Genomic DNA, 27,312 nt, shown 5'->3' with positions numbered 1-27,312 from the left:
TTGTTAAGCCATGTACTGTATTAGTAAAAGATCCACCCATCCACCTGTTGTAATTTCATCTATAACTTTTCTTTCAGTTTGCCGCAATACTGTGAGTTAATTGGCTTAATTCATCCTGGGGTGCACCATACCAAATACCTGTTGAAGTCTAGTCCTCACCATCTGTGATTATAGCTTTGGTTCCAGCTGGTAATTGAAGGAGATTATTTTACAAAGTTGTTTCAGACACTCACTTTTCCTGTGACCTACTCAGTATGACAGTCATGGCAATACTGGCTGTGTAATGAGAGGTTAAGAGAGAACAGTCCTTTCAATCCCCTACTTGTGCTCTCTAGAAAATAGCAGCTTCTTGCAGTAGCAAAGTACTAGCCGTGAGAATGCAAATTAGGATGAGACCTTAGAAAATGTTTTGAACCATAGTGTTATTGAATCAAAAAAAAAAAATATTTCCAATACTTTGGAAAAAATGACAGATTCCCAGGCAAGCAAGTGATTGAGAGAATGTCTCTCTTCTTACTAATCGGAGACAATTCATCACTCCTCAAATACTGGCCCCCACATTTCCTGCCTAACACATTTATTCCAGACATCATACTACAGTTTGTTTATTTCATTCAACTCTCAACTGTTCCATGTAGACAGAGCATATAAAGCTTTGTCAACTTTGAAGGCCTGAAGGGGTTGATTATATTACTTCCATTTGCTAAGGAAAATAGCTGCCTTAGAAATGAAACAAGCCAAAGCCACCCAGGATGGGAGTGGAAGACAGTGTCTTAGACCCTGTGCTATTCCCTGGCCTGAAGTGCGGGTCATCAGGGAGAGCTGGCATTGGCAGGCACAGTGCTGGGATTTTAGCTCAGTGGAAGGAATGAGTGGAATGAGCAAGTCAACAATAGGCCTCACAGCCAAGAGAGGTAAACATGGAAACGTGTAAGAGGGCATCAGAGGCCAGGCCATCCGCATGTAAAAGATATATTAACATTCTAATATATGTGGACATTCAAATTACACACACACACACACACACACACACATGAATAATGCTAAAGGTTTCTGGCCTTGGGATTAAACCAATGTGTGTGACCACATGAAAGGCTCCTGCAAAACTGAAATAATGATATAACCCTTGCAAGTGATTATGAAGACGATGACACATTAAAATCACCCATGGCATACTAGAAACTCTGGATAGAGACAGTTGTTTCAGAATTATTAAATCATCATTATTATGCGGTAAATTCAGGTTAGCTTTGTATAGGCAAATGGCTATATAGTCTCATTCATATTTTAAGACTTACTTATTTAGTTTGTAAACAGTGTTCTGTCTACAGGCTAGAAGAGGGCACAAGATTTCATTATGGATGATTGTGAGCCACCGTGCGGTTGCTGGGAATTGAACTCAGGACCTCTGGAAGAGCAGCCAGTGCTCTTAACCTCTGAGCCATCTCTCCAGCTCCACTCATTCATATTTTAAAACACGATAGCTTCTTGCTTCAAAATATCACCCTCATGATCTAGTAGCCTACCAATTAAGATTTACTCTTGGCAGATAAACTCTATTTAGTAAGTGATTTTTGAAAGACTGGATGAAAATTAAACCCAGTAAGATGCAATTGCCAGTAACTGGGGTAGAAGAGACTATCACAGCTGAGGCCTGTCTTCATCCCCAAGTCAATGTTAAGTAAAGACTATCAAGGGATGAGAAGAGTTTTCTTAAAGGGTTGCAATGTGTAGGAAAAACAGAAAGAGCACTTGATATGTGGAAGGGCCTAGAAGGAAAATCTAACAGCACTGACAGGAAACCTCTCTCACACATGCAGTGTATGTTTCCTGCCTTGTTTAAGTTTGGAGCTGGCCACAGGTCCAAACACAGAAAACAACAATTTCATAATATTATTTTAATTGGTTCATTTGAGTGTTGCTGTTATTGAATTGTTACTGAGTAGAGAACTTGCTTAGCTGAATTAATATTTCTTGTGCACCTGTGATACCTGTTAAGTCACCGAGGCTCCAGGCACAGATTGATATAAATCGTCTCAGTCTAATGGAAGTTTAGTCTGTTTTGTTTTCAGTCTCTCAGGATAGAAAGTAGGAAACACTCCTTGGTAACCTATTTTATTTAATATAAATGTTCTTCCTGAGATTATGCCCATTTTTTCTACTGGACACACTAGATTATGTTATTATATTTGGCTTTATTAAGACTGTTTGTCTAGTAGTCACATGCAAAATTCATTACACTGTGGCAGTAGTTTAGGATATAAACAATAGTTTGAAAATACTGAAGATAACATTCATGAAGTACACTTTTCAATTACTGTGCTTTATAGCATCACATTTATTCAGTTTTGGTCTTTAAATTTATTTAGGTACAAAAAATTCCAGGCATTTTCCTGGTTTTTGTAACTGGTCCCATCATGGCATTATGGCATTACAACATGCTTGTTAGCAAGTGATAGCATCAGTAAAGTATAACCTCTCACCAGGTAGCCCTTGAATAAATGCCCTTGAGCTCTCATGTAGGTACAGGGTACATTCTGCAGAGATCTCGTTTATGTCGGGCATCAGAGCATGCTTTCTTTCAACCTAGAAGTGTAGCTTTAAGGAAATTCTAGTGTTGTAAAGGGGTATTCTCAGATTGATGTTCTTTGCCAAAGAGAGAGAGAGAGAGAGAGAGAGAGAGAGAGAGAGAGAGAGAGAGAGAGAGAGAGATTTGTGCTTCCGTTTGTTTGTTTTTAAGTCGTTCTTATGTTAACAAAAGGCCTAGAATGGAGACAGGTAAATAAATGGTCGAGTTAAGCTCTTTGGGGGATGACCACTATTTCAGACAGTGTCCATGAGTGAGTGTCCTATAGAGGGCTTTTACTGTGTGGGTAGAGCCACATGAAAGGTCCCTTGTAGAGGAGCCTGATGCTAGTCCTTAGAGCTCTGCTTGTCCAAATGTGTCCTGCAAGAGATGGGAACAGAGGCAGTGCCTGACTGTCTTGCTCCTTTCCTACTTCTTTCTCTTTCTTAACATTTCTAGCCTAGTCGATTATTAGAAATCCCCATAAACGTCGTCTGAATAATTTATTGCTGCTCTGCATAATAATTTAAAGCTGGATATTTGTTCACCAATGGGGGAGGAATTCCTTAAAGCAAGCAGCTCTAAGGCTGACCAAGCTGAAGGAAAAATGCTCTCTGATACTGTACATAAATGAAGTCTCAGCAGAATGTGCCTGTCCCTACAAGGAATACTGAAATTATCCATGGGTTTCTTTCTGAGTTTGTACTGGTGCTACACATGGCTGGCCACCACGTTTAAACTGCATGCTGGAACTAGTCCCAAAGCAAGGGGTTCATTGAATTGCTGGTGATGTCTTGCAGGCACACCGAATTATCTAGGTTTTGCACCAAATGAAATATAGTTATGAGTAAAGCTTGAACATTTTAAAAATGATGCTTTCTGGGAAGGAGAGCAAGGCAATGGCCATGAAGAATACTGGAAATGTAGTACTGTTAAGTACAGAGAGAGCCCTAAGAAAGATTTTCAAAGTGGTTTCTAAGCCAAAGGGACTCTGTCTATCAAGGCGACTATTCTGATGTAGAATGAGGGAGGCACATGCACTAACATGCATCCAGTTTTGCTGAGAAGCAGAAAAACTATTTATTAATTGTTTTTATTAAAATTAGATTTCTAAATCGGATTTACATGGTGTCTCAATAATTAGTTCGAAGATGGTTCCAACAGAAAGGGATTACCAAAGGGCACCCAACTATGTCTCAGATGTTCTTCTGAATTGACACAGGAAATAGGAAATAGCTGAGTTTTGCCCTTCTACATGAGCTCAGACTGGATTACAATGAATGGTTGCGCTTCAATTTCTTAGTTATATCATTTTAGAATGACTTGATTCCTGGAAACTTTAGGATTCCCAGCCATTAATTGGGCAGAATGATGGCAACCAAATCTTAGAGTTTGGTGAAGACTATATATAATGTTTTGAACATTATACCATTGCCTGAACCATAGGAATTCATCAGTAAACTTTAAATGTTGCTAATTATAAGTTACTATAAGTTACTCTCTGTTTACACAGACTTACATACTTCTGCATATCATCATAATCTTGTTTCCCCATGTTACATACAAGTATATACTCGGATTATTTTTAGAAGGATTCAATAATTGGCACAAAGTTCACAGATACAGGAAAGTACTAGATCAGGAAAATAACAACAAACCAAAATAAATAAATAAATAAATAAATAAATAAATAAATAAATAAATAAAAAGAAACAAACTTAGGTACAAATGTAGTGAGATAGTTCTGTGGCACTGACCACGCCCATTGGGGGGTGGAGCCATGGGCGGAGTGACCTGTGGAAGGAGGTCGGAGGGGGCCAGGAAAGGCGCTCTTTTTCTGGCGTGATGCTGAGAGTTTTCCTACTTCCTGTCTCAAGTGAGCAAAATAACTGAGACACAAAGCTTCGTTCTCATTCACAGCCATTTCTTATTGGGACCAGTCTGATCTCTGATGATTAAAAGAATCAGATCTAGAAATCAGATTTTAATGATAATTCTTAAGCGTATGTATCTGAACACATGATTATTAACTGTTCACAATTCCTCCTTACTTGTCACCTCCTGCCCCATTGCAGCCATTCTCTGCCCACTGTTACCCTAAAGGCGGCTGTGCCACCCGCTTTGGCTAAGGCAGCAGAGGCACCAGGGTCTGAGGCTGCTTCAAGAAAGACCATGGGTGGGGGCAGAGTGTGATTAATCATGCCTATGACTGTAGAGGTGCTGTATAGGAGTATCCATCTCTAGACTGATAATGGATCAATGGCATCATGAACTACATCTATTCACATTAGTGAAAACACAGTACCTTGCTTTAAGACGCTGAGATGCTAGGTTCTTTTCATCATTAACCTAGTGCTGAATGAATGGTGAGGATTTTGAAGATCATCATAGAAAAGTGGTGGGCAGTAATTCATGCATTCACAGAGCCGAATGCCTACCTTCTGTGCCCTTCGTTTGTCTGCTCGTTGGTTCTGGTGGTAGATCCGACTGAAGTTGGACACGATCACAGGTACGGGTAGCGCAATGACCAGCACTCCACTCAGTGAGCAGATGGAACCAAAAATCTTCCCTGCTATGGTTTTTGGTACCATGTCACCATACCTGGGTCAGAGGAAAAATAGTTGTCATAAGTCATGGGCAACACTTCTGCCTGTTTCAAATAGTCTCTCTCTCTCTTTGTTTAGCTTTAGGTAAAATGATTCTTGGGAAATATCTATATTTCTATTCATGACTACAATATGCAAGGTGTCAAACTAATAAGTGAGAAATTATGAATATAGACTCTCAAACATTACCTTCCAACCTTGTAGAAAATGATAACATTGAGAAACCTCTCAGACTAGAAAGTATTTAAAGCCCAATGATGTCATGATAGCTCTTCAATTTGCCTTTTATATAATGTGGCATAGTGGCATAGATTTTTTACATTTTAATAGCCAATATTTCTATGCTGGAATTTATAGTCTAGATGACACACTTTTCCACTTAATTCTTTCAGCCCTGGATGGGTGATGAAACTTAAGCAGGAAAAGTAGGACATCACATCACATGGCTTTCATCTGGTCCAATCATTTTAAAAGCAAACTTTGCAAGATTCCCATTAACCTTCACTTGTGATGTCTGATGGCCATGTCTCATGATAACCTTACCCTGTCTTGTGCTTGTGTAAGACAGTTGACTGTTCTTTGAAACACTTTGTTTTTGCTTCAGCATTAGTCACCTTCTTACCTCACTGGGAGCTACTTTCTCTTCTTTTCTGGCTTCTTTCCCTTTATCTTGTTTCTAAAGTTTTGTATAATTCATATCTCAGTTTTGAATCCTCATACCTTGTACTATGAATTCAATTAATGCCATAATTTAAATATAGTTTTCAGTAAAAGATACCCTAATTCGCACTGACATCCTCGATGGATGACTCTTCCATATGAGAGATGCCTACTTTCAGTGGTCTGGTCTGATTATTTCTAAACCTGGACACCCAAAAGCCAACAGAACCTTAAACTAGCTTCTGCTAGTTTCACAGTTTGCTATCTATAATTAACAAAATGTTCCTACCCTGACTCCACCAGATTCTTAAACCAATACTGACTGAGCTACACTGCTGCCTTTATAGTTACACCTCATCTATCAGTTATTCTTTTAATCTCTAAGACATTAAAAATAAAAAACCATGTAGGTCTCTTTACTCAACTTCCCCTTGACCACAAACCATTGAGCAATGCAATTTAGCCACACTTCCTACATTTACCACACTACAATTCATGGACTGTGCTTTTAAAATAGAAATCGGCCAGCTGAAATTTTATTTCAGCTTTCCAAAGGTGTTGGATCTAAAACAGATTGAAATTTATCTCCTTTGTCTCCAGATGATGATAATACAGTGACTACTTGGTGACTAGATACTCGCCTCTGCTCTACTCCCTGCCCTGTGAACACACTGGCCATTTGACCTTCTGCTTTGTGTGTAGTCTCAGGCCATTTACTAGGTGGCCCTTCAATGTCTTCATTCCAAAAGCAATTTCCCATTCACCTTGTCCACAGAATTCCTATTCCCTTCTTGAGTCATGTTCCATAACAACTTCCCAATTTAGTTACTTTCATAGTTCTTATCCACACATGACATAATATTTATTTTTTTATTCTTGTTTTTGATTGCTGGGGATTGAACCCAGTGCACTGAACATGCTAGTCAGGGGGTATATCACTGAGCTGTGTCTCTAGTCTGATATTGTCTCTTTACTTTTCATTCTTCATAAAATAAAGTTGACAGTGTAGGAGTGTTTAGCTTTGTCTTCCTAGCATGAAGCAGGCTCTTGCCATATATCAGCTAAATGCATACACTGTCTTCTTCTTTAACAATAGAGGTTGTACAAGGCTTCATTCCTGGGAAAGAATACTGCATTTTCAGGTATTTATTAGGAAATTATCACCCTTATTAACATGGTTCTTGTGTGAAAACATTTTTGTGTTAACTTGACAAGGGGAGTTGTAGACAAATTGGAAAGGATGGGTAAGTGACAATGACAGATGGGATGCTAACCAGCCAGCACTGCCTTTGAGGATCCCACTGTGACTCTGCTCCACACTTTGAGTCTCCAGTTGTTCAAGCTTAGTGTTTGTGGCTGATCAGTAGTCAAGCTACTTCCCCATAACTCAAATTCCTGCAGCAGAAAGTCCGTACTGCATTAATTATTGTCCAGCTTCCACGATTGCATGTGGGGTTGCATAACAGGTTGTGGGGTTCATAACAACTTAAGACTACAAGTGGGGTTGCTTAACTGGATGTAGAGTTCAGTAAAAGATTTCGGAGCATGGCAGTAGATCAAAATTGATCCAAAAATCAAACTGGTAACAGATTATAAATGTTTCTAGCAATGTTTGATCATGTTGCATCAAACAGCTTCACTGTAACCCTGGCTCTGCACGCCCACTAGGAGCACTTTGCCTAACAGTTGCAGGCACACACACCACAATCAGAACATATTTAAATTCTGGTTACCAAGGACTTCAGTCTCAATTACTGTTTGAAGTTGCATGCAAAGTCCTTGAACTCATGCATCTCTTCTACTCATTCAGCGACACAAATGGTACAACATGATTAGTCAGTAGAAGAACTTAAGTGAATCTACACATATTTAATTTCTGTTTACCTATGTATGAATGTATATGTATACACATACACATATGTGTATATATATGCATGTGGCAATCATCTATTTTTCTTTCTATTAATCTCATTTTGAATTTATATAGGCTTGAAAATATTGCCAGCTTTTACTCACAATATATTGTAAATCAAATTTTATTAATATCCATTCGATTCATCATTTGACATATCTATAAAAATTCTATGGCACAGAGATCTCAAAAAATGAAAAATTTTCACATAGTTTTGAACTGGTATGTTCCTTGTTTTATTCATACAGTTTCTGTCTGACCTGAATAATATATATGTATGTTGATATAGCAAATGAAAAACATTGTAATGGGTTAACCTCACTAGAAAAGTCATGGTTTCCCATTTACAAATCTATTTTCTGTGATTACCAAGAGGGAAGCCAGAAATAGTGTTTTTTAAAAAAGCCATGCATTCAGAAGGGATCTTCATTCAAAAGGAAGAAAGTCTTGATGCTAAAGTGATTTCAGCTGGGCGTTGGTGGTACACACCTTTAATTCCAGCACTCGGGAGGCAGAGGCAGGTGGATCTCTGTGAGTTTGAGGTCAGCCTGGTCCACAGAGCTAGTTCCAGGACTTGCTCCAAAGCAATACGGAGAAACCCTGTCTCAAAAAGCAAACAAACAAAAAAAGTGATTGCAATGTTCAGTCTCACTCCTCCTCTTTCTGTTTTCTATGATAAAAAGCCACAAGTTGCCAGGCGTGAGGAAAAGGAAGGCTGGAGCCCCCCGGAAGAATCTCATCTGTTGATGGATCCAGGTGCTGGGTCCCACGGTACTGTGGATATCAGTACTATATTGTTAAAATAAAACCAGCTTCATCTGGGCACAAATAAATGCTTAGAGGTATATTTGAAAGATTAGCTTAGCTCTTTCTCTCTTTTCCATCCCCCTCTCTCTTGGTGTTTATGTGATTGATTTTTGTGTGTTTCTTTTCTTTCTTTTTTTTCTGTTTTCTTTTTCTTTTTTGGCTTGAGTTCTAATCCAAGAGGTATAAGAAACAATTTCTTCTGACCCGGAAACTGGATTACTTACTAACTAATATTTCTATCCCTTAGGGTCTCAGTGGCTATGTTATTCATGAATTTTCTGCCTTCAGCTTGCAATCTAGAAGGATCACAGTTTGATGGATAGTTTTTTTTAGTAGCTGCAATGTTTGCAAATAGCAAATGGCTTTTTAAAGTGTTGTCATTGCACACCTGTTTGTGGTAAGAACTTGTTTGTGGGAGGGGTCCCTTTTATTAATTTCACAGTGGTAAGATTGCTCTTTGGCCTTTTGAAATCAACATCTGCCTAAAAGCTGCGAAGATTTTTTTTTCTTGCCTATTTTGCCAAAAGAGTCAATCATTCTCTCTTACATAGTTTGAGAACTTCGCATACAGTATTTCAAGTGTGTGTGGTATCTTTTGTTTCAGCCAAACTATGAGATGCTATTCTTTAAAAAGGATATTTAAAAACTGTTTTTTTCCTGTTGTTTCAAAAACTACCATGTTCTGCCTCTATTAAACCAAAGGGAAAATCAGAATATTCACTTTTATAACTAGAGGTCTTGACTGGAAGTTAACAGACTTTCAGGGAATTCCTAAATAAAATTCAGAAGGATTGTATAGACCCAAACAGTAAATGGTTTAGAAGAGAGTTCTGCTCTTTTACACTATTCACCCTTCCCTACACCTTTATTTTTATTTTATTTTTTGCTGGAGATGGTAGTCTCACTCATGCTGTGCAATCACTTTTATGAGAGAGTTCTTAAGAGTTGAAAAACAAAACAAAGCAAAAACAATTAAACCAGATTCTATTTCATAACTAGAAGTCTTTTGATTAAATCATTATTATACGGGCCAATAACATTGAAAACATTACTGCAACAGCTAAGAGGATCTCAATGTCATATATTGTTGATACAGCGTCTGAATTCATTTAAACCAAAGAAAAGGCTGTCAAATTATCTGCATGATTTTACAACTGCGTAAATACTAACCGTCCACTAGGGGGCATAAAAACCTAAATGAACGTTTGGAAACAAACCAGGTCTTTTCTGGTCTTCAGAAGCGAAGATCCGGAAAAGTATTTCCAGTAAATTGCTTGCCCAGATCCCTTATCTTTGCCTACACAAGCTCAACATTCAGGATATATTTTGGGCATCTTATTACTCTGGAAATACTTGAACAGTTCAAAAATCCCACCATTTTCATAGATTACCCAATTTCAAGGTGTTGCCAAAAGGATGCAAAATAATACCGACAATAATTTTCGTCTTCTAGGAAGATAAGTCATCATCCACAATGTGTGCTATCACTAAAATGCCATTTTAATAAGAAGCTCCTCTTTAGGACCCTCAGTGTGAAAATGAGGGCCATTTAAGGACATAGTGTCTACAGAAAGGGGGATGGAAGAGTTTAGATGCCTTCAGCCCATGGACTGAACATTCTCACCAAAAACGTGTAGCTCCATTCATGCTCACTGACCTGACTGGGTCTCACTGGCCTCTGGAGTTTGAAAAAACACATTCTCGTCTCCTATTTTTCTACTTGCTTTCCACATTTCCTATGATGAAAGGAAGGCCTTAAAGTTCATAAATGGAACAGATGATTGTAACGCCGTGCCCTAATAAAGTAGTTACTGCCTAAATGAATGTCAGCAGTAAAAGACTTAATAGTCCTGTCTGAAGAATGTTTTATTTTTGAGGTAGCTTTTCATCATTTTTTTAAAAAAGTTATGGTAGTATATGTATAATTGATTATTGTGGGATAGACCCTGGAAGTGAACAAAATGGTGGCCAAACTCCAGTAGGAATGGTTTACCCAGCTGTGGGACAACACAGGGTATTTTCCTTTGCTTCAGCCCTTTGTCTTCTGGTCAGGACTCTGCTTTGCACTGGATTTATCTGATTATGTCACTCTTTGGCAGAAAAGCTTTAGTTTCTGTCATGAAAGAAAGAGCCATGATCGCAACAGCTTTTCACCATCGGATCACGGGTCCTCTCTCCGCTGCTTTATCCACATTCTACATATTCTTATAGAAACTGAGACCTTTCTGTTACTCAACACACTATGTTCTCCAGTCACTCTGATTCCTGATGTGCCTGACCTTTTGACACTATGCGCAGCATTATCATCTGCAGTGTTCACAACCAAGAACTGTGAAATTTAGTTACACAAGCCTCAGTGGAATGAGTAATTTTACAGTTTTGTGTTGCTCAGCACTCATAGCTGTCCTGAGGTAAATGGAGACTCTGGGCTACAGGTTGGACCTGCCTGCATGAATATAACTGCAATTATGCTCTTTTCAGAAAAAGCTGATTTGCATTCCCACTGCACGAATCTTTTGGGAAAGCTGCAATTTACACTTGATAAAGCACAAATATCAGTTCTTACTTGAAGCACATCTTGACCGTTTATCTGGGGTCCAGTAAGACTACCCATTCTCATTCTTATTTTTATACTTTGCAACTAATAAAAATCACAATTAGTTTTTCTTTTTACCAGACTTGTCCTTTCTTGCTAAACCATGAGGCCCAACAGGTCAAGGATCATGTCATCATTTCAAACTCAACTTTAGCACAGACCTTGCCTATTGCTGAACAAATAGTTGGAACTCAATAAATGTTTATTGCTTAAATAAATCAGTCAAGGTGGTGCCTGATGGCAAATAAGAAAGATGGGAGATACTTGTCTCCTGCTCTCTTTCTCATGCCCAAGAATAGGTCATCCCATTACTTTTGTTGTTGTTGTTGTTCATTTTTGGCACTGTAAAGAATGCCCATATAACCTGATTCAATACCACATCAACACACCTTGCTTTTTATACCCAAAGAACATGCTTGCAACCTAGTTGACTTTAAACAAGACAAATGTGTTGAGATGCCACATTTCCCCACTTCCTGAATGCCTTTATTGTCACATGCTTAGACAGGTGACTACAGTCAGCATTTTGAAATGCCTTGGAACTGTTTGATTTTGTGATGTCAGATGCCCAGCATTTGGCTTGCATAATGACGCCTTGTTGTTATCACACATCATCCTGCGACATGGCTGGCTCATCTTAGACTGAGAGCCCCAGCAATGTTCTGACATTGTATGATGCTCACTTTGCCAAGCTAGGTTCACTCTGTTTTACTTGGGGGAGTGCATCAGAGGAAACATACGTGTCTTTCACCAAAGTAGAATTATCCCACCATGCAGGTCAAGGTTTCCACAAATACGGCCACTTGGTTTTGGGCTGACTGCAACAGCTTCCCAAGGAGGCATATTTGGGGTCTTCTATTCTAGGAAGTTTCCTGCGTAGTGCTATGAGGCTATTCTTGCAAAGTGGCTTCCTGTAGGGGTCCACAAAAATGGCTCCCCTTCATCATGGCTTGAAGTCAGAGAGTTCAAATCTATCCTTACTCTTCCAAGATTAAAGTCATAAGACCTAAAGGTCTAAGGTGTGGCTACTATAGGATGTTTGGTTTTAGTAGTGGATGTCTTATCTAATTAACAAGAGAGTTGGTGTGGTTACTCTTAACCCTCAAGGCCAGATAACAAGAGATTTAGTTTAAGGCATGGCTACTAAATGTCTGGAGAATTAAGGAAGAAAGTCTGTTTTTTCCTTGTGTCATGATAAAGAAGTTTTTTGCCATTTTTTTTTCTTTTTGGTTGAAATGTATAAGAAGGTTGAAGAATAAACTTGGGGTGTTTAGTGTTCACTGGATTACCCTCCTGATTCTATCCTGTGTCTCTGACTTTTCCTTTTAGTATCTTTACCTGCCATTTCTCAATCCACACTCCCCTCTCAGGCATGAATCCCAGTTACTAAAGCTTCCTTCAGTTTTCTGCTGCGATTACTTCCTCCTCTGTTCCTCTGTTGTATAAAATACCACCTCTGTGCAGGAGCCCATTTTCTCATCTTTCCCTGAAAGCTCTTTCCAAAAGAGCAAATCCTGATGACTTGGTAGATGCTCAGCTGGCTAGCCCTCTCCATCACTTACAGACACTATTGGGAATAGTCCATCCAAAGGCCCCCTGTCACCTTTTCAATGGGTAGAGGAGGAACCAGCCCCAAGGTTTAGGCCTTCATCACATACATTTCAAATGTCAGACAGCTAACTGAAAAGCCAGTAACAGAGCTATTTATTATGACAGTTTTCACTTTCTCTCACTTGAGTTTGAATAATCTAAAGCCTATTAGCTACTACAGGCCTCATGACACCTTCAATTTGCGATTAAGTATTTACCTATTTTCCTCCTTTCAACTAAGGGTTTCAAATTACTTATGGATTATCCAGTAATGACCTAACACATCTCTAATTTCTAATTATGCCCAGACAGTCCTGATAATTTTGCAAATTCTCTGTTTTGTAGATCTTACAGAAATGGATAAACAAAATTGCAACTGCCAGAGAGATAGTGGGCAGAGCATGAGTCCCTTTTGGGACCTGCAGTATCTGAGATGATAGTACAGTTTCAAGCCATAGCCCTTCTGACAGCTCAGGCAGTACAATCCTATCCCATCAATTCTCCATTACCCACCCCTGGCCTGAGGTTCTCCTGTTCTGAAGCACAAGTCCAGGTTGGGAATGACTACCATAGACCACATTCTTACAAGCCATGCATCCAAGCTGAAGATCTATCTTGGTCCCTAATTTGTGCATTCTTGGTCCAGTTACTAACTAGACACTTCCTGCTAAAAAAATGTATTTTTCTTGTGTGTATGTGGAAGTTCAAGGATAATTTGTGGGAGCTGATTCTCTCCTCTCATCATGTGGGGCCTGGGGATATTGAACTCAGCTTGTAAAATTTAGGATAACTATTTTTGCCCACTGAGTCATCTTGCTGGAACTTCAAAAATGTTTAAAGATGGATAAGGTACAGCTTCATATACATAGTTATCACTGTTTAAATACTAAAGAGAGGGAACCCAGAGGAACTTTGCTGTTTTTGTGTTGTGGTGTGTGTGTGTGTGTGTGTGTGTGTGTGTGTGCTTGTGTGTATGTGTGCTAAGAATTCATGTGTGTGAGTGTATACTGTGCATCTGTAAGCCAGAAACTGGCATCAATGTCTTTTCCAATCATTGAGTACGTTGTACTTTGAGGTATTTTCTTTTATTTGTACCCAAAGCTCACTGACTCAGCTAATCTAGGTAGCTAGCCTGCTTAAGGTAGCCTCCTCCTCTGCCTCTTCTCATGCAGATATCTGTATAGACTCCCACAACTCAAACTCAGGCCCTTAAGCTTTTACTAAGACCCAAACTACAGTGGAAGTCCTGAAAGACAACCGATATTTACACTACAATTATATTATTCATTCTAGCCTGGGAATTCTTTATATCCTTAAAGAAACTTTATTTTGGATGAGAAACTAAAGGCTTATGTTTACACAAAAGGTCTTAGGAGAGTAAGTCTCCTTTGATCAATGTGAGGCAAAGTTATCTCCTAAGATTAAATGAAGACACGGTATACATTCAAGGTATAAATTGGTTTGTCTTTTCTCAAGAGATTAAAGAACTGATTGAGCATTCTATTAACTATGAAAGATATACATGTTGAGGTATTAAATGACTTTAAGACTATTTATGTAGTTCTACTGCATCATAATTATCTATAAAAATGCTCTAATGTGGTATTCTCATTGTATCTGACTTAAAAGTCACCAACAAAAACTCTAAATTGAAATCAAACAGCAAAGTATCCAGGCCAATTAAAAAAAAATCTATAGAATAACATTTGCCTCAAGATTCATTTAGAAAAAAATAGAGCTCCATTGCATGAAAATAAAATGGGGAATTAAACTTATTAAAAAATTCCAGACAAAATCCTGTATTACAAGCACAACCAATATGCAAATTCTTATACCCCTTTCCATGTTCCTATCTACATGCAGTTTTCCTGACATGAAATTACTATCAGCATAGTGCCATGAAAAAATGTAGCTTATGTTCAGATTCCAAGCAAAGCATCCCTTCCCATCATGCACAAAGAGAATGTGTTTTAGGGCGGAGCTTTCATCACATGGCTGTAATACTGCAGAGCAGACTAGTGACACACCAGCAATTATCAAAAGGAAAGGTCACCATGAGTAGGACCTAGGGTAGAGTAAGGCTTGGTTGGTGCTAAAGGCTCTCATGAAAGTTGGGTGCATACCAAAGCACTTGCCCATCCCCCATAGCCTCCTGTAGCCCTCCACTGAGTACAGATTCCGAGGGAGACCAGCAGATGCCTGCCAGCCTACTGGACTTTTAGCCTTTTAGCATTTGTACAATTGAGGGGACCAGGAAGCTAGAGCTCAGGGTGTTTTCTCCAATTCCTGTTCTGTCCTGATCAACACAGTTCTCATCTCTGGTCCAGTTGGGTTATAAGGTATTTGGGCCCAGACCCAAAGGTATTGGATTTTTTTTTTGGGGGGGGGGTATCATATATCATTTTGTTGTACTATGGACTTATACAAATATTTGAAAATGTACAAATAATTCTTAGCCTGTAGCCCATAAAAACAAATGGGAGGCTAGATTGACCTAAGTAGATAGCTAATTTTACTGTAGACATTAAGGAAATGTTACATTTATTTTATTTAAAAAATATCTTATGAATTCTTTCAGAATGCCACATAATGCGTTCTGATCATATTCATGAGCATCCCTAACTCCATCCTGTAACTTCTCCACGCTCCGTCCCAATTCCCTCCCAACCCCCAAATTCACATCCCTTTTAATTCAGTCCATCCATAAGCTCCAGTTTGGACTACGTACTCTGAAGTGTGTAGCCATCCACTGTGATGAGGTCCATCTACCAGAAGCGACACCCTTGGAGAAAACTGATTCACTACGCCCACTAAAGCCATCGGCTCTCCGTCCTTCCTTAGTTGAGCTTGACGCCCTTCCACAGCCTGTGCTAGGATACTGACTGGCTTGATCTTACTTAGGCAAGCAGAGCAGCCGTGAGTCACAGTGCAGAGGGGGTTATTTTGTTGATTCTCAAAGCTCTTCCTGTAAACGAAGAATGGTTGTCGGAATTGGAACTCCAGTAGTGAGACTGATAGAACTTCACTGGGTAGCAACAACACGCGTCACTGTCATGTCACCCTGTGTTTTTGAACAACTGCAAGTCATTCAGCTTTCCCACTTTCAAAGCTGAGAAGGTTGGACCTTCTTCCTGGGCAGGCTCCAGGCCTTTCAGTTCTGGCTGGGGGAGGAGTGGGCATGCCAATCCGTGCTGAGTGGAGAACAAGATAAGGAATCAAGATATGTTTCAGTAGAACATAGAGGGGGGAAAAACACCCAGATGGGAAGCAATATTATAAAGATGTAAATCGGATTCTATGATTGTAAAAATGTTCTACTCATGTGAAACGGGCACACTGTGTAATGAAAGACGGTCTCGGGGGCCTCCAAGCTTCTGGTGACTCAGTGCTGGCAAGGGGCTCTTAATTAGAACAAATTGTTTCAGAACAGAACCACCGAGAATGCCATCAGCAATGAATTAAAGTAATATTTTAGAGGCCGGTGAATACATGTGAACCGGGTTGCCTTTAAAAATGAATACAGTTTCACAATTAGCTCATTTGGTCAGGCATCTGTCAGTTGTAGAAGTCTTTTATTTTTGTTGTCGTTACGTTTGTCGTAAGTTTTTTTATTAAAGTAATGAAAGTCAAAGATTGGCTGTTACTTATATATTTATGTTAAAATAAAATCTTATGTTTAAAGGAGACTGTAAGATTGCCAATGAGGGTTCTGGCAATAAAGTGGAAATATACCATGTGATATGTGCATTGAATTAAGAAAAAGAAAAACATAGTGATGCCATTATGGATGTCATTAGTGTGAATAGCAAGGATCCTCTCAAAATCTGTTTGACAACTAGATGTTTCTTCCACTAATGAGGGCTTATGATAACCGCTGTTTGCTGTTTAGGGTAAAGCTTGTAGGTTGTCACTTCTCCAGGAACCTGAGAACAGTGCTATTTGATCAATGGTGGTTGAGTTTTATCATGAGAAGGAGATGCTCAAGTTTAAAACAACAGTGCATTCCTTGAAACAATTGCAACTTGTTTTCAAAGTAGAAATAAAATCGCATAGAAATAAGCACATAAACTAATGAACTGCCATGCGCAAAGGAGAAAAATGCATTAAACTGATAAAAGCTAAAATCGAACACAGCTCTTAAATATATCACGCTCTTTCCATTTTTTTCTATCACTCCTCTGATAATTTATCTGCTTCTTATAATGAACTGAGTATTTTCATGCTGATAATAGATTGAATACTTGGCTCTTTTGTTTTCCCCTACAGCTCTCCCATTCAAAAACAGAAGTTAGAACAAGAAACAAATAATTGAACCACCATTATAGCAAGTCGCTAAATATTGTTATCTGTCCTTTCTTAACTTCTACTCTCAGGATGCCCGAGGCTATTGCTTGCCAGCCTTGCTCCTTCTGATTCCACTTCTACAGGAGACAATTGTTAATTACCCCATTTACACCTATGACATTTACCCTTAAGGGGGATGCTCCATGGCGGGTTTTCTCAGGTTTTACTACATCATTTTTCCCCCATCCTTAATTCTCTCTCTCTCTCTCTCTCTCTCTCTCTCTCTCTCTCTCTCTCTCTCTCTCTCTCTCTAAGATGTGTCATAGTTTGCTTCCTATTTCTGGGAAAGCATTTATTGAAAGCAACTGGAGGATAAAAGGGCTTATTTTATCTTATACTTCCATGTCACAGTCCATCACCCGGGGGAGGCAGGGCAGTAACTCAGGCAGAGATCTGAAGGCAGGAACAAAGCAGAATCCATGGAGGGAAAGCTGCTTACTATCTAGCTCTCCATAGCATTCTCAGACACGTACAACCCAGCAACACCTTCCTGGGGAACGGGACTGTCAACAGTGGGCTGGGGCCTCTCTTGTCAATCATTTATCATGAAACACTCCAAAGACTACCTATAGGTCAATGTGAAGGAGGGATTTTCTCAACTGAGGCTGTGTCTAGCCTGGGGAATGCTAGCTTGTGTCAAGTTGACAAAAAGTAAGCAAGTAAGCAAGCAAAACAAGCTAGATACAGACAGCAGCATCATGTTACCTGCATTGCTCCCGTCGTACTCAGAACTCCACAGAGAGCAGGAGGGCACACATTAGGCTCCCCACCCATGACATTTCCTTTCACTAACATTCAACTTTACTCTTTTATTATTATTATTATTATTATTATTTATTTTACATGTCGATCCCAGTTCCCTCTCCCTTTCTCCCTCCCTCCTTCCTTCCCTCCCTCTCTTCCTCTTACCCTCTCTTCCCCCTTACATGCACCCTGACCACCCTCCCCTCCCATCCCCCACCCCAATTCCATATGTAGGGCAATGCTATCCAGGTGGGGTCATGTAAATCTGTCAAGTCATTTGAAGTAGGGACTAGGACTTCTGTCTCTAGGTTAAGGGAGTATCTCTCCATGGGGGATGTGCACAAGGGATACATCCTGGCTCCACTGTCTGAGGTCCCTTAGACTGCTCAGTCCTTCTGGCTGAGACCCATATTCAGGGGGGCCTGAGTTAGTCTCATGCTGGCTTCCCAGCTATCAGTCTGGGGGCCCGTTAGCTCTTCCTTGTTCAGGTCAGCTGTCTCTATGTGTTTCTGCAACCTGGTCTTGTCCTCTCTCTCTGCATCTGGATTCTAGTTCAACTCAGTGTTTAGTTATGGGTGTTTGCTTCTGTTTCCAACATGTACTAGATGAGGGCTCCATGATGGTGGATAAGTTAGTTGTTGATCTCACTATCAGGGAAGGGCATTTATGGTAGCCTTTCCACGGTTGCTCAACTGAACCTAAAGAAACATATAGAGACCTACAAGACTGACTCCAACTAACAATCAACTTTACTCTTATTGCACAAACTCCTATTTGAGTCATACATGAGCCTATGTGAGTACAACCCACTTTATGGACAGTTTAAATTACATTTAAAATTGATTTTATATCTGAAAAACGAGTACCCTTTCATTTTTTTCTCTGACCATGTAAATATGGAAAACCTCATCCATATGTGCCCATAGTTGATACTGTTTCTATTCTTCTGTTTTGTATGAATAGGGGATGGGTGGCATTTGACCCAAATACTGACTTAGAAGGCTCATTCCTCATTCAGTGGAGTGATGATGGAAAGGCTAATTGCTGTGTCTTCGAGGAGGATTTGACATCATTCACTAAAACCTTTACCTCAACTCTGACAAACATTATTTTTCAAAACCTTCCTGCTTCTTGACTCTTGGCAATGCACTCCTGGGGCAAAAGGAAAGGTGCTTTGTCTTTTCCCTGTTGCTTATTCCTCTCCCATCACTGGACACCTCTGCCTTCAGGTTACAGGAGATGCAGTAGCCACAGGCTCCCTATCTTGTTTAACACTGGAGCAGGAGGTCATCAGTGGTGGTATTGTCTGTGCTCCTATTTGTTAAGTGGGGGAAAGAAACAGACTTACAACAGGTTCCTTGCTCTTAGCGACCCCTAGTAGGCAAATGGGAAATAGGAGGAATGGTTAAATGCAGCTACTGTTACAACAGAGTTTTCTGGGAGTCCCTAGGAGTTCATCAGTCTTGGGAAATACCTCTACCAGGTGGCAAGATAAAAATGAGGACATCAAGCAATAAACAAGGGGCTGTGTTGTGCAGAGGGTTCTGGGTAACTCCTAGCTCCTAGCAACTTCAGAGTCTTAGGAGTAAGTAGACTATGTGATGATTCTGGGATGTCTTCCATTCAGAGACAGGTCTCAAACACCTTCTTACATTACTAAAAGTCTTCAGTTAGAGACTCATTCAGGCAGGGAACACTTGTCTTTGATAAAATACATGAAGCCTCTGAACTTACATGTGTATGTCTGGGCACAAAAGCAGTTAAGTGCGATGTTGGAGAGAACAGATGTATGCAAAAGTAGGAGAGGGGTCTAGAGATGGAGGCAGCACACTGAAACCCAGGTTTGTGCTTCTCAAAAGTTTTATCCAGGGCTGGCTGTGCCCAGAGAGACCATTTTCTGTCTCCCTTTCGTGGGCTGCCTTTTAAAAAGGCATTTGTTTGTCTAGCAAGAGTGAAGGGAGCCAGCCATTGAGCCTTGGAGACCCTGTATTGATCCTCATGGAAGAACTACTAAATAGAACTTGACTACAACACAATACAGGATTAATTCTCTTCCACATTGGCCCACAATGGGCATGTCAATATGCATTCATGAAGCTTCTCTGTGTAGGGATTGGGGACCTTATGAACAAACTAATGTGATGAAGTTAAAGGGAAAATGGCCATTTTTAGTTTTGCTTCTCTTAGATTCTGTAAAATGGAATCCAATAAGCATTTCTTGTCTAACTTTCTAATATTGTTCATAACTACTTATATCTAGTATGGCAAATAACAAGTTATTTTATGTTTTATGTTTAAAACTTTGTTTTAAAGGCAATGAAAACAGTTTTTGTTCCTCTTTGTAAATCTTTGTTATGAAGACGTCCCACAGATTATAGAGGATTTGAAATGAGTGCGAAGTAGAATAATAAACACTAGCTAGCCTAGAAATGAGATCCTTCCAGGAGAAATTGTGCTTAAGCTTGCTTCTAAGGGAGGGGAAGTTTATGAAGATTTTCTTAGGTCATCATTTACCTTAGTCATCTCAAACAAATTTCACATTTGGAAAAAAAAATGAATTGATTGTTTTCTTAATTTGAATGATTGGAGGGTGGATATAAGTCTTAACCCCTTCCTTTCTAATTAATGGTATGGGTCAGAGAAGTGTTTAGATGGTGTTCAGGAGAATGGTAAGGTAGAAGACACACAGAACTCACATGTTGGCCTTAATGCGGACTCGGAGCATCAGTCTGACACATCAAATGTGGTGTATCAGCGGCCAGACATGGCCTTTGTTGGAGCATATTCAGTTTAAGAGCTATGATTCTTCTCCTGATATGTGTGACATGCTGTGTGAGCTTTTCTTTTAGTTTTCTCCTTAAAAGTAAACCCCAAAGCAAAACAACAAAAGGTAACCTTGCTGGCTGTAGTGCTCAGGTCTTCACACAGGCCTTGAGAATACATATTTCTGTTTTTGGGCAGAACCTCCACCCTACATGAGGTAAAGTCTCAGAGAGCAAGAGTATCCCCTTCTTCTGGAGGAAGAGATTCGGAGGAGAGTCCTGTCAATCAAGGGTCATTACCCAGAAGCAAAACAGTGTGGGCACTCATTGTTCTTACTATTTCATAAGTTAGATATTTGAAAACTGAGATACTTAAGATTTGCAGGACCACACTTTTATAATTTTCTTATCTTGCTATGCATCAAATTTAAAACAGATCACCTTACTATACCTAAAAAACACGTATTAGAGGTTCTTATTCCAAATACTATGCCAAATCACTGCCTTGTGGAGCAGAATGAGAGTCCTCCATGGCCAGGAATCCATCTCAGCCTCTCGTTATTACCCTCTTTCCCCTCATTCTCTCTTACTTAAAAAATTATCACTTTGTTTAAGTGTATGTATGCACACATATGTGTCATGGCATGTGTGTAGAGTTCAGAGGACAACTTTGTGCCTGCTTTTCCCAAGTGGGTCCTGGGGATTGACTCAAGTGATCAGGCCTGGAGACAAGTGCCCTTATTTCTTTGATCAGCAATGCCTGTGCTGAATTGTGAATGCCAAGGAGAGTCAGAAACAAGAGAGAGGCTCATCCCCCTAACACCATCATTAGTTTATATATTGCTGGTCCCCATCATGGATCTGGATGACTTAGTATGTCTTTGGTTGTCTCAAGGTTGCTTGGCATGTCCAACAAAGTTGTGAGTATTCATTTAATTCATCAAAAAGTCCAACTAGAAAGGGCATATCGTATAACCTGGAAACAAAATGGGAAGGGTGTGTTACCCCTGAAGGCCAGCAATGGCTGCTCCGCTCAGACTTCTAATCTCCTTCTTATGTTTTATTATGCCACTGCTCTTCCAGGGACAGATGCAGTGCACAAAGTGAGAGGAAACAGGAAAACAGAAATAGAGGGGTCCTGGGTGCTAAATTCTTATAGTCCCATTGTACATAATGCTGGGGACAAGAGTCCACAGAACAGCTCTCTCTAGCTGTGTTGTTTGAATTGTAATAGTCCCATTTTAGGTGTTAAGTGCAATGTGTTCTATAATGAAAATGTTTCTTTTTACTCACATAATCAGATAAAAACAGTAATTTATTTTCTTTGTCAAAACTTTCTTATCATCTAAAGGAGGCTTTATCTAATCAGCTTTAGCCAGTAAATTAAAATTCTCCATGATTAGTGCCCTTCCCAAGAGAAGCATGCAGGAAAGAAAGCACAATTTAGGAAGAAAATTAGTTGTATTTATTTAGGGAGACTGAAGGGCCTAGAGTTATTTAGCAAGTGTTTCATTTTCTTGTATTCGTTGCGCGTTCATTGGCATCAGACATGGGATAATTACTAAATACTCCAGAAGATGGACTCAATGGATATGAGTAAACCCTTCTAGTTGTTACTTCTCAAATGCATTGCTTAAAAAAGGAAAAATGCTCATCAGAAAGCTATTACCATGGAGTTTGTTTATATTTGCTATGTCTGAATTAATTTGTCTATATTCCTGAAAGAACTAAATCAATCCATGACAAGAACAGTGTGACACCACAATGGCTACCTTCTGAAGCCCTTGCTTTCACATGTAAGACCGGCCATGTCACACAGTTAGGAGAATTCCAGCAAAACTTAACAAAAACGGGGCTGTCACTGCCCACTTGCAACTCTAATTTGTTTCAAGAGAATCTAGTAAAACTGAATTTCAGAATACCAGAAAGAACATGAAATTTGAGTGTGGTCTGTACATGGTAGCACACGGTCCCATTAATTTCTCTCTCTCATTCATGGTAATTTTCATCTGCATGGGACATGCTAAGAACAAATTCTGCTGTGATTGATTGTCCAGTGAGGAGCTGCTGTACTTCTGGTTAGCACTTCATAGCTGACGGCCTTTTAATTGAAGTCACAGAAGAGTTCTTTTTGTTTGGCCAGACGAGAAGGCAGGGGACCAGCAGTCCTGTTGAGCGCCTTCTCCCTCTGCTATGTGACATTGTACGCAAGACCATGCATATCTCCTAGAATGGTCTCTTTTCTTTAAATGTGGGGGTGAGAACATTCCCTCTTTACCTCCTCATTAGTGATGGAGAGGAATACTCCAAACCATCTTACCCAGGAACATGAGGCTGTTGGAGATCACTTACAACAGGTTGAACTTCACCCCAGTTTTGTGAAGCAATAAACATCATTGGGCACTATGATAAAAAAAAGCCTTACATGTAGAAAACATATTCTTAAAAAGTTAATAGCCCCATACTGTGGTAAATATTATTGTCCTTATTTTACAGATAGGGGAAGAGAATTTTAGAGAAGCTAAGTGGTTGCAGGGACAACATCAGGAGAGGTGTGAAGGGCTAAGTGGACCTGACCTCAGTCCTTAAAAGGGTTCATCTGTGTGGTGATACTTAAAGGCCTGGAGTTCTGTACAGACAGACAGGAAGTGATACGCCTGGGTGGAGAGAGGAATGTAAGGAGGAAGGAGAAAACAACTCGCTCTCTTTTTGGCTAGGAAGTTGAGGAAGTGTGGCTGTGGTTTGCTCTCTGATCTCTCAGCTTTTACCCCATACCTGACTCCAGGCTTTTATTATTTAGATTTATTAGAACTTGTGCTATGCATCTGTATGTTCATGACCTGCTTGTAAATGGGCCCATGTATACAGATACTATATATGCTTATTATTTGTTGCATAAAAGACTTGAACCAGGCAACTTGGATCTTGCAGTTATACCAAGTCTTTCAAGAAGGTGATGGATAGAATCTAAGTCTGTTCAAGAAATTGAGACTGAATTTCAGAGTCCTGTAGTTGTTTCTACTCTTCCCCACACACCAAGACAGGGTTAGCTCTGAAGCCTGTCCTGGAACTCACTTTGTAGATCAGGCTGGCCTTGAACTCACAGAGATCTGCCAGCTTCTGCCTCTCGAGTGCTGGGATTAAAGGCTTGTGCCACCACCATCTGGTTTATAGGTAGTTTTTGAACACCCAACTTAAGATTAATATATTTCTTTTACTTGCCTTCTATTACAAAAATTAAATATAATTTATCTTCTAAGGTGGAAGCATTTTGCACCTTTCATTATAGACTTTTGTTTGCTTGCTTTATGTAATGTTATTTTACACATTTGTATTCTTCTTAGGTTATAAGGTAAGTCACACACAAGTATTTCAGAAGTTCAAAATTCAAAGAAAATCCACAAAAATGTAAAGAATTAAATAATTTCTTTTGATAGAAGTAAAAACAAACAAAAACCCCTCAAAATTCCAGAAGAAATAGATTCCTATATTGGTGGCTAATTTTTTTGATATTTTTAAAATTCATTTTTATTTTATATGTATGTTTGCCTAAATTTATGTATGTACAATATGGGCAGTTATCAAGAAGGCCAGAAGAGGGTATCATGCCCCACCCTGGGACTGGAATTACAGATAGTTGTGAAACACCATGTGGTTGATGGGAACTGAGCTTTGGTCCCTGGAATATCAGCTAGTCCTCTTAACAGCTGAGCCATCTCTCCAGCTGTACTCAATCCCCTTAAGGTGCAAGTTGACACAATTAGAATAAGACACTTGGGATGAGTCTGGCCACATCTTTTCACCTTTAAATTGGGAGAACAGACTTGCATCATGGACCATCTGGTATGGAATGAATATTCAGTTTCTTTAGCTTTTCAGGGATTATGCTTTGTTAAGCTAATTTATTGTCCCTTTAGCTTGAATACTTTGGTGCATTTTTCTATTGACTTGCCTGATTATCTTCTGGCATCTAATCAGATCTAATTATGGTTCTTGTTATAAATACGAAGGGGTACCATCATATTAAAAATGAACCCCAAATTCCCTTACTTCCACAAATGAGGTATAAACTGCTTTTTCCCAGATAATGATTTCTAACAATTAAAAAATAATTATTCTCAGAACATTCTATGAGCTGGTTCTAAACAGAACAGCTATGCTATGATACATAAAAACAAAGTAGAGTTATTTTCCTAAAAAAATAAAATGACTACACACATAGAATCCTCATTGTCAAGAAAAGTTAATTTTACATTTGATCTTAACAGATGGAACCCTTGGGTCCTTAGCTTAACAGTTTCTATGGCCTATTTCTATGGCTTATTTTCAAAAGAGAACATGGTTTCTTTTAGTGTGGGACTTCTTAATTGTGGAAAATGACATCTTCACAGCCTTATTGCATCCCGTTAAGAATTTTCGTAAAGAGAGTACGAGCCACTAAAATATAAAATATTACATTCCTTTCTTTGCATATACTAGCCTTCATCAAATAAATAATAACTAGCATACATGCTATGGACTATAAATGAAGAGATCAAAATATACACTGTCACTGTACAGATGAATTGGCAGTGTCTTTGAGTCTTTGACCAAATGCTAAAGTCATTGTCTTTGATGTAAGGGTGTGACATCTCTCAGACAATTCACAGGTCTATCTTTTCACTTCTAATGTAACCACTTGTGCATGGAGCAGATCATTAGTAAAATAGCAGGACATCCACATAGTAAATATACTGATATGTACATGCTTAGTATAATTAGACAATTCTCATTGTAGAACAGCTTAAAGGAATACAGCTTTGTATTTTATATCCTCAGATAAATCATGGCAGAAACATGGAAAATATGTGTAAATCTGTATAGAAAAAAAATGTGTGCATAAAATACAATAAATCTGACTATGACTATTATAAATTAAAGATAGTAAGACAGAGGGCAAAGAGCCTAGCTATTCTAGTTTGTTAAAAATGTAAGAGACTGTTGTTGCTGTATCTTTGGCTTTAATGAGCTAATTAGGGTAGATTCATATAAAAATTCGGGATTCTGCCAACCCTGGTTGAGTGTAAATCTAGTGCCATTTTCTAGTTGTGCGAATTACTCAGCCTTAATGAGACTAAGCCTTATAATCCATCAAACAGATATAAAAAGATGTTTAATTTTCCTGGTCGGATCTAAGTACCAATCTTAAAAATGGCTCCTTAGGCAAAGAGAGTCTTGAGTTGTGATGGCTAGAAAGACATATCTCCTTTGGTGTGGTTACTAGAATGCAAGTCCTTGGAATTGGGAATGTATCGGGGAGTACTATAGGAAAAATCAAAGTCAACAAACACACAAAGGACTGTGAAGACAGCTGATTTTGTTTACAACTCTTCCTTATTTCAAAAGAGACCAAGAAGACATCTTCCTGGCTAATAATTTGTTATTGCATTATTACAGAATTCAACCTTCAAATGATTTCAATAATGAAATGAGGGAGAAAATATAGCAGCTCTAAATTACCTGCTCCCTGCTCAGATTTGAATATTTAATAGCTCAGTCAATGGAAAAGCAATTAAAAGATGTCTGCAACTGAAAATAATTCCTCATTCCTGGTGTGCCAACATGTGTACTTGTCTCATTTACCACTTACAACAGGAATCTGAAAAGACTTGGGGGCTATTTGTCATCCTTTGTTGTCCTCACAGTATGCTGAAGTCAGGTATCTTTATCTTAATACAGTATGATTCTTTACTGTGGGAGTCTTGCAATAGCATTGCCAGGTTCAAAGCAGCAACCTGCAGGATTACTATAGTAAATGTGCAGGCTTCATGGGTGTGATCGGTGTTATGCAGGCCACAGGCTCAGTAAGCTCTGCTTATGCTGATACCGTCTGGGAATGCTCTGTAAGTTTTATCTTTCAGCTTGTGCTTTGCAAATACTGTGAGACAGCAAACAATTTTCTACTGCATATTTTCAACCACAGTATCGTGTTTGCCAAGACATTTTTGTAACTCAGTCAGTATATGGACCGGTTCAGCAGGTCTCTGGTGAAGTATAATGTAAGTTTGCTTCATCTCCCCTGGCTCAGTAGAGACAATAGCTTGGAAAAGTCAAACCCTCTTTCCTTTAAATTGAAAATATGTTGTTTCCACACAGTATATACTGATCATGGTTTCCCATGCCCAAACTCCTCCCAAATCTTCCCCACCTACCTAACTTCACGTCTTATTTCCCTCTCATTAGTGAGCAGACTCTTAAATAGATTTGAACTGAACAGAAAGAATGAATGACAATCATTGTAAGAAACAAAACAACCAAAGATTCTGCTCAGCAACCTTCCTCACTCCCATTACTTCATGTATCAGTCATCCACACAGAAATAGAGGTGACAGAGGACCAGGCCACTGTTCTCTGTTTGTAAAAGGGAGGGAAGGCTCCTATGATGTGTGCATACTGAAGAAGTGACATGTGTGATGGCTTTGTGAAGAGAAAAAATGGTTCTGGCAAGGACAAAACATCTCGTATTTGTATTTAAGTTGGCAAAGACGAATGACAAGATTTATGGTGATAAATTGAGGTTCACTTCCTTTTGAAACATAGTAAGCAAGGAATAAATGTGACAAGTCAATGGAAGAAAGTGTTGTGTTAATAACGGTAAGGGTACTTTTCATGTTTTTGAATGGGACCTCATATTTTAAATTCATAACAGATCCTGAAAGTTGTATGTCCAACCTGTCATGGAGTGG

At 39.2% G+C, this 27,312-nt stretch overlaps 1 protein-coding gene across 1 annotated transcript in view; it reads right to left on the bottom strand.

Moving 5' to 3' along the window:
- The window catches only part of Kcnd2 (potassium voltage-gated channel subfamily D member 2), a 470,565-nt gene that overhangs the window by 9,590 nt on the left and 433,663 nt on the right, over positions 1-27,312 (bottom strand). The window contains exon 2 of the mRNA XM_051175732.1: positions 5,005-5,167. Within this exon, the coding sequence (XP_051031689.1) occupies positions 5,005-5,167 (163 nt within the window). The remainder of the gene's footprint in view (positions 1-5,004; positions 5,168-27,312) is intronic.

Source organism: Phodopus roborovskii, unplaced genomic scaffold (assembly GCF_943737965.1).
Source record: "Phodopus roborovskii unplaced genomic scaffold, PHOROB, whole genome shotgun sequence".
NCBI lineage: Eukaryota > Metazoa > Chordata > Mammalia > Rodentia > Cricetidae > Phodopus > Phodopus roborovskii.
This window is presented reverse-complemented; position numbering and strand designations above follow the sequence as displayed.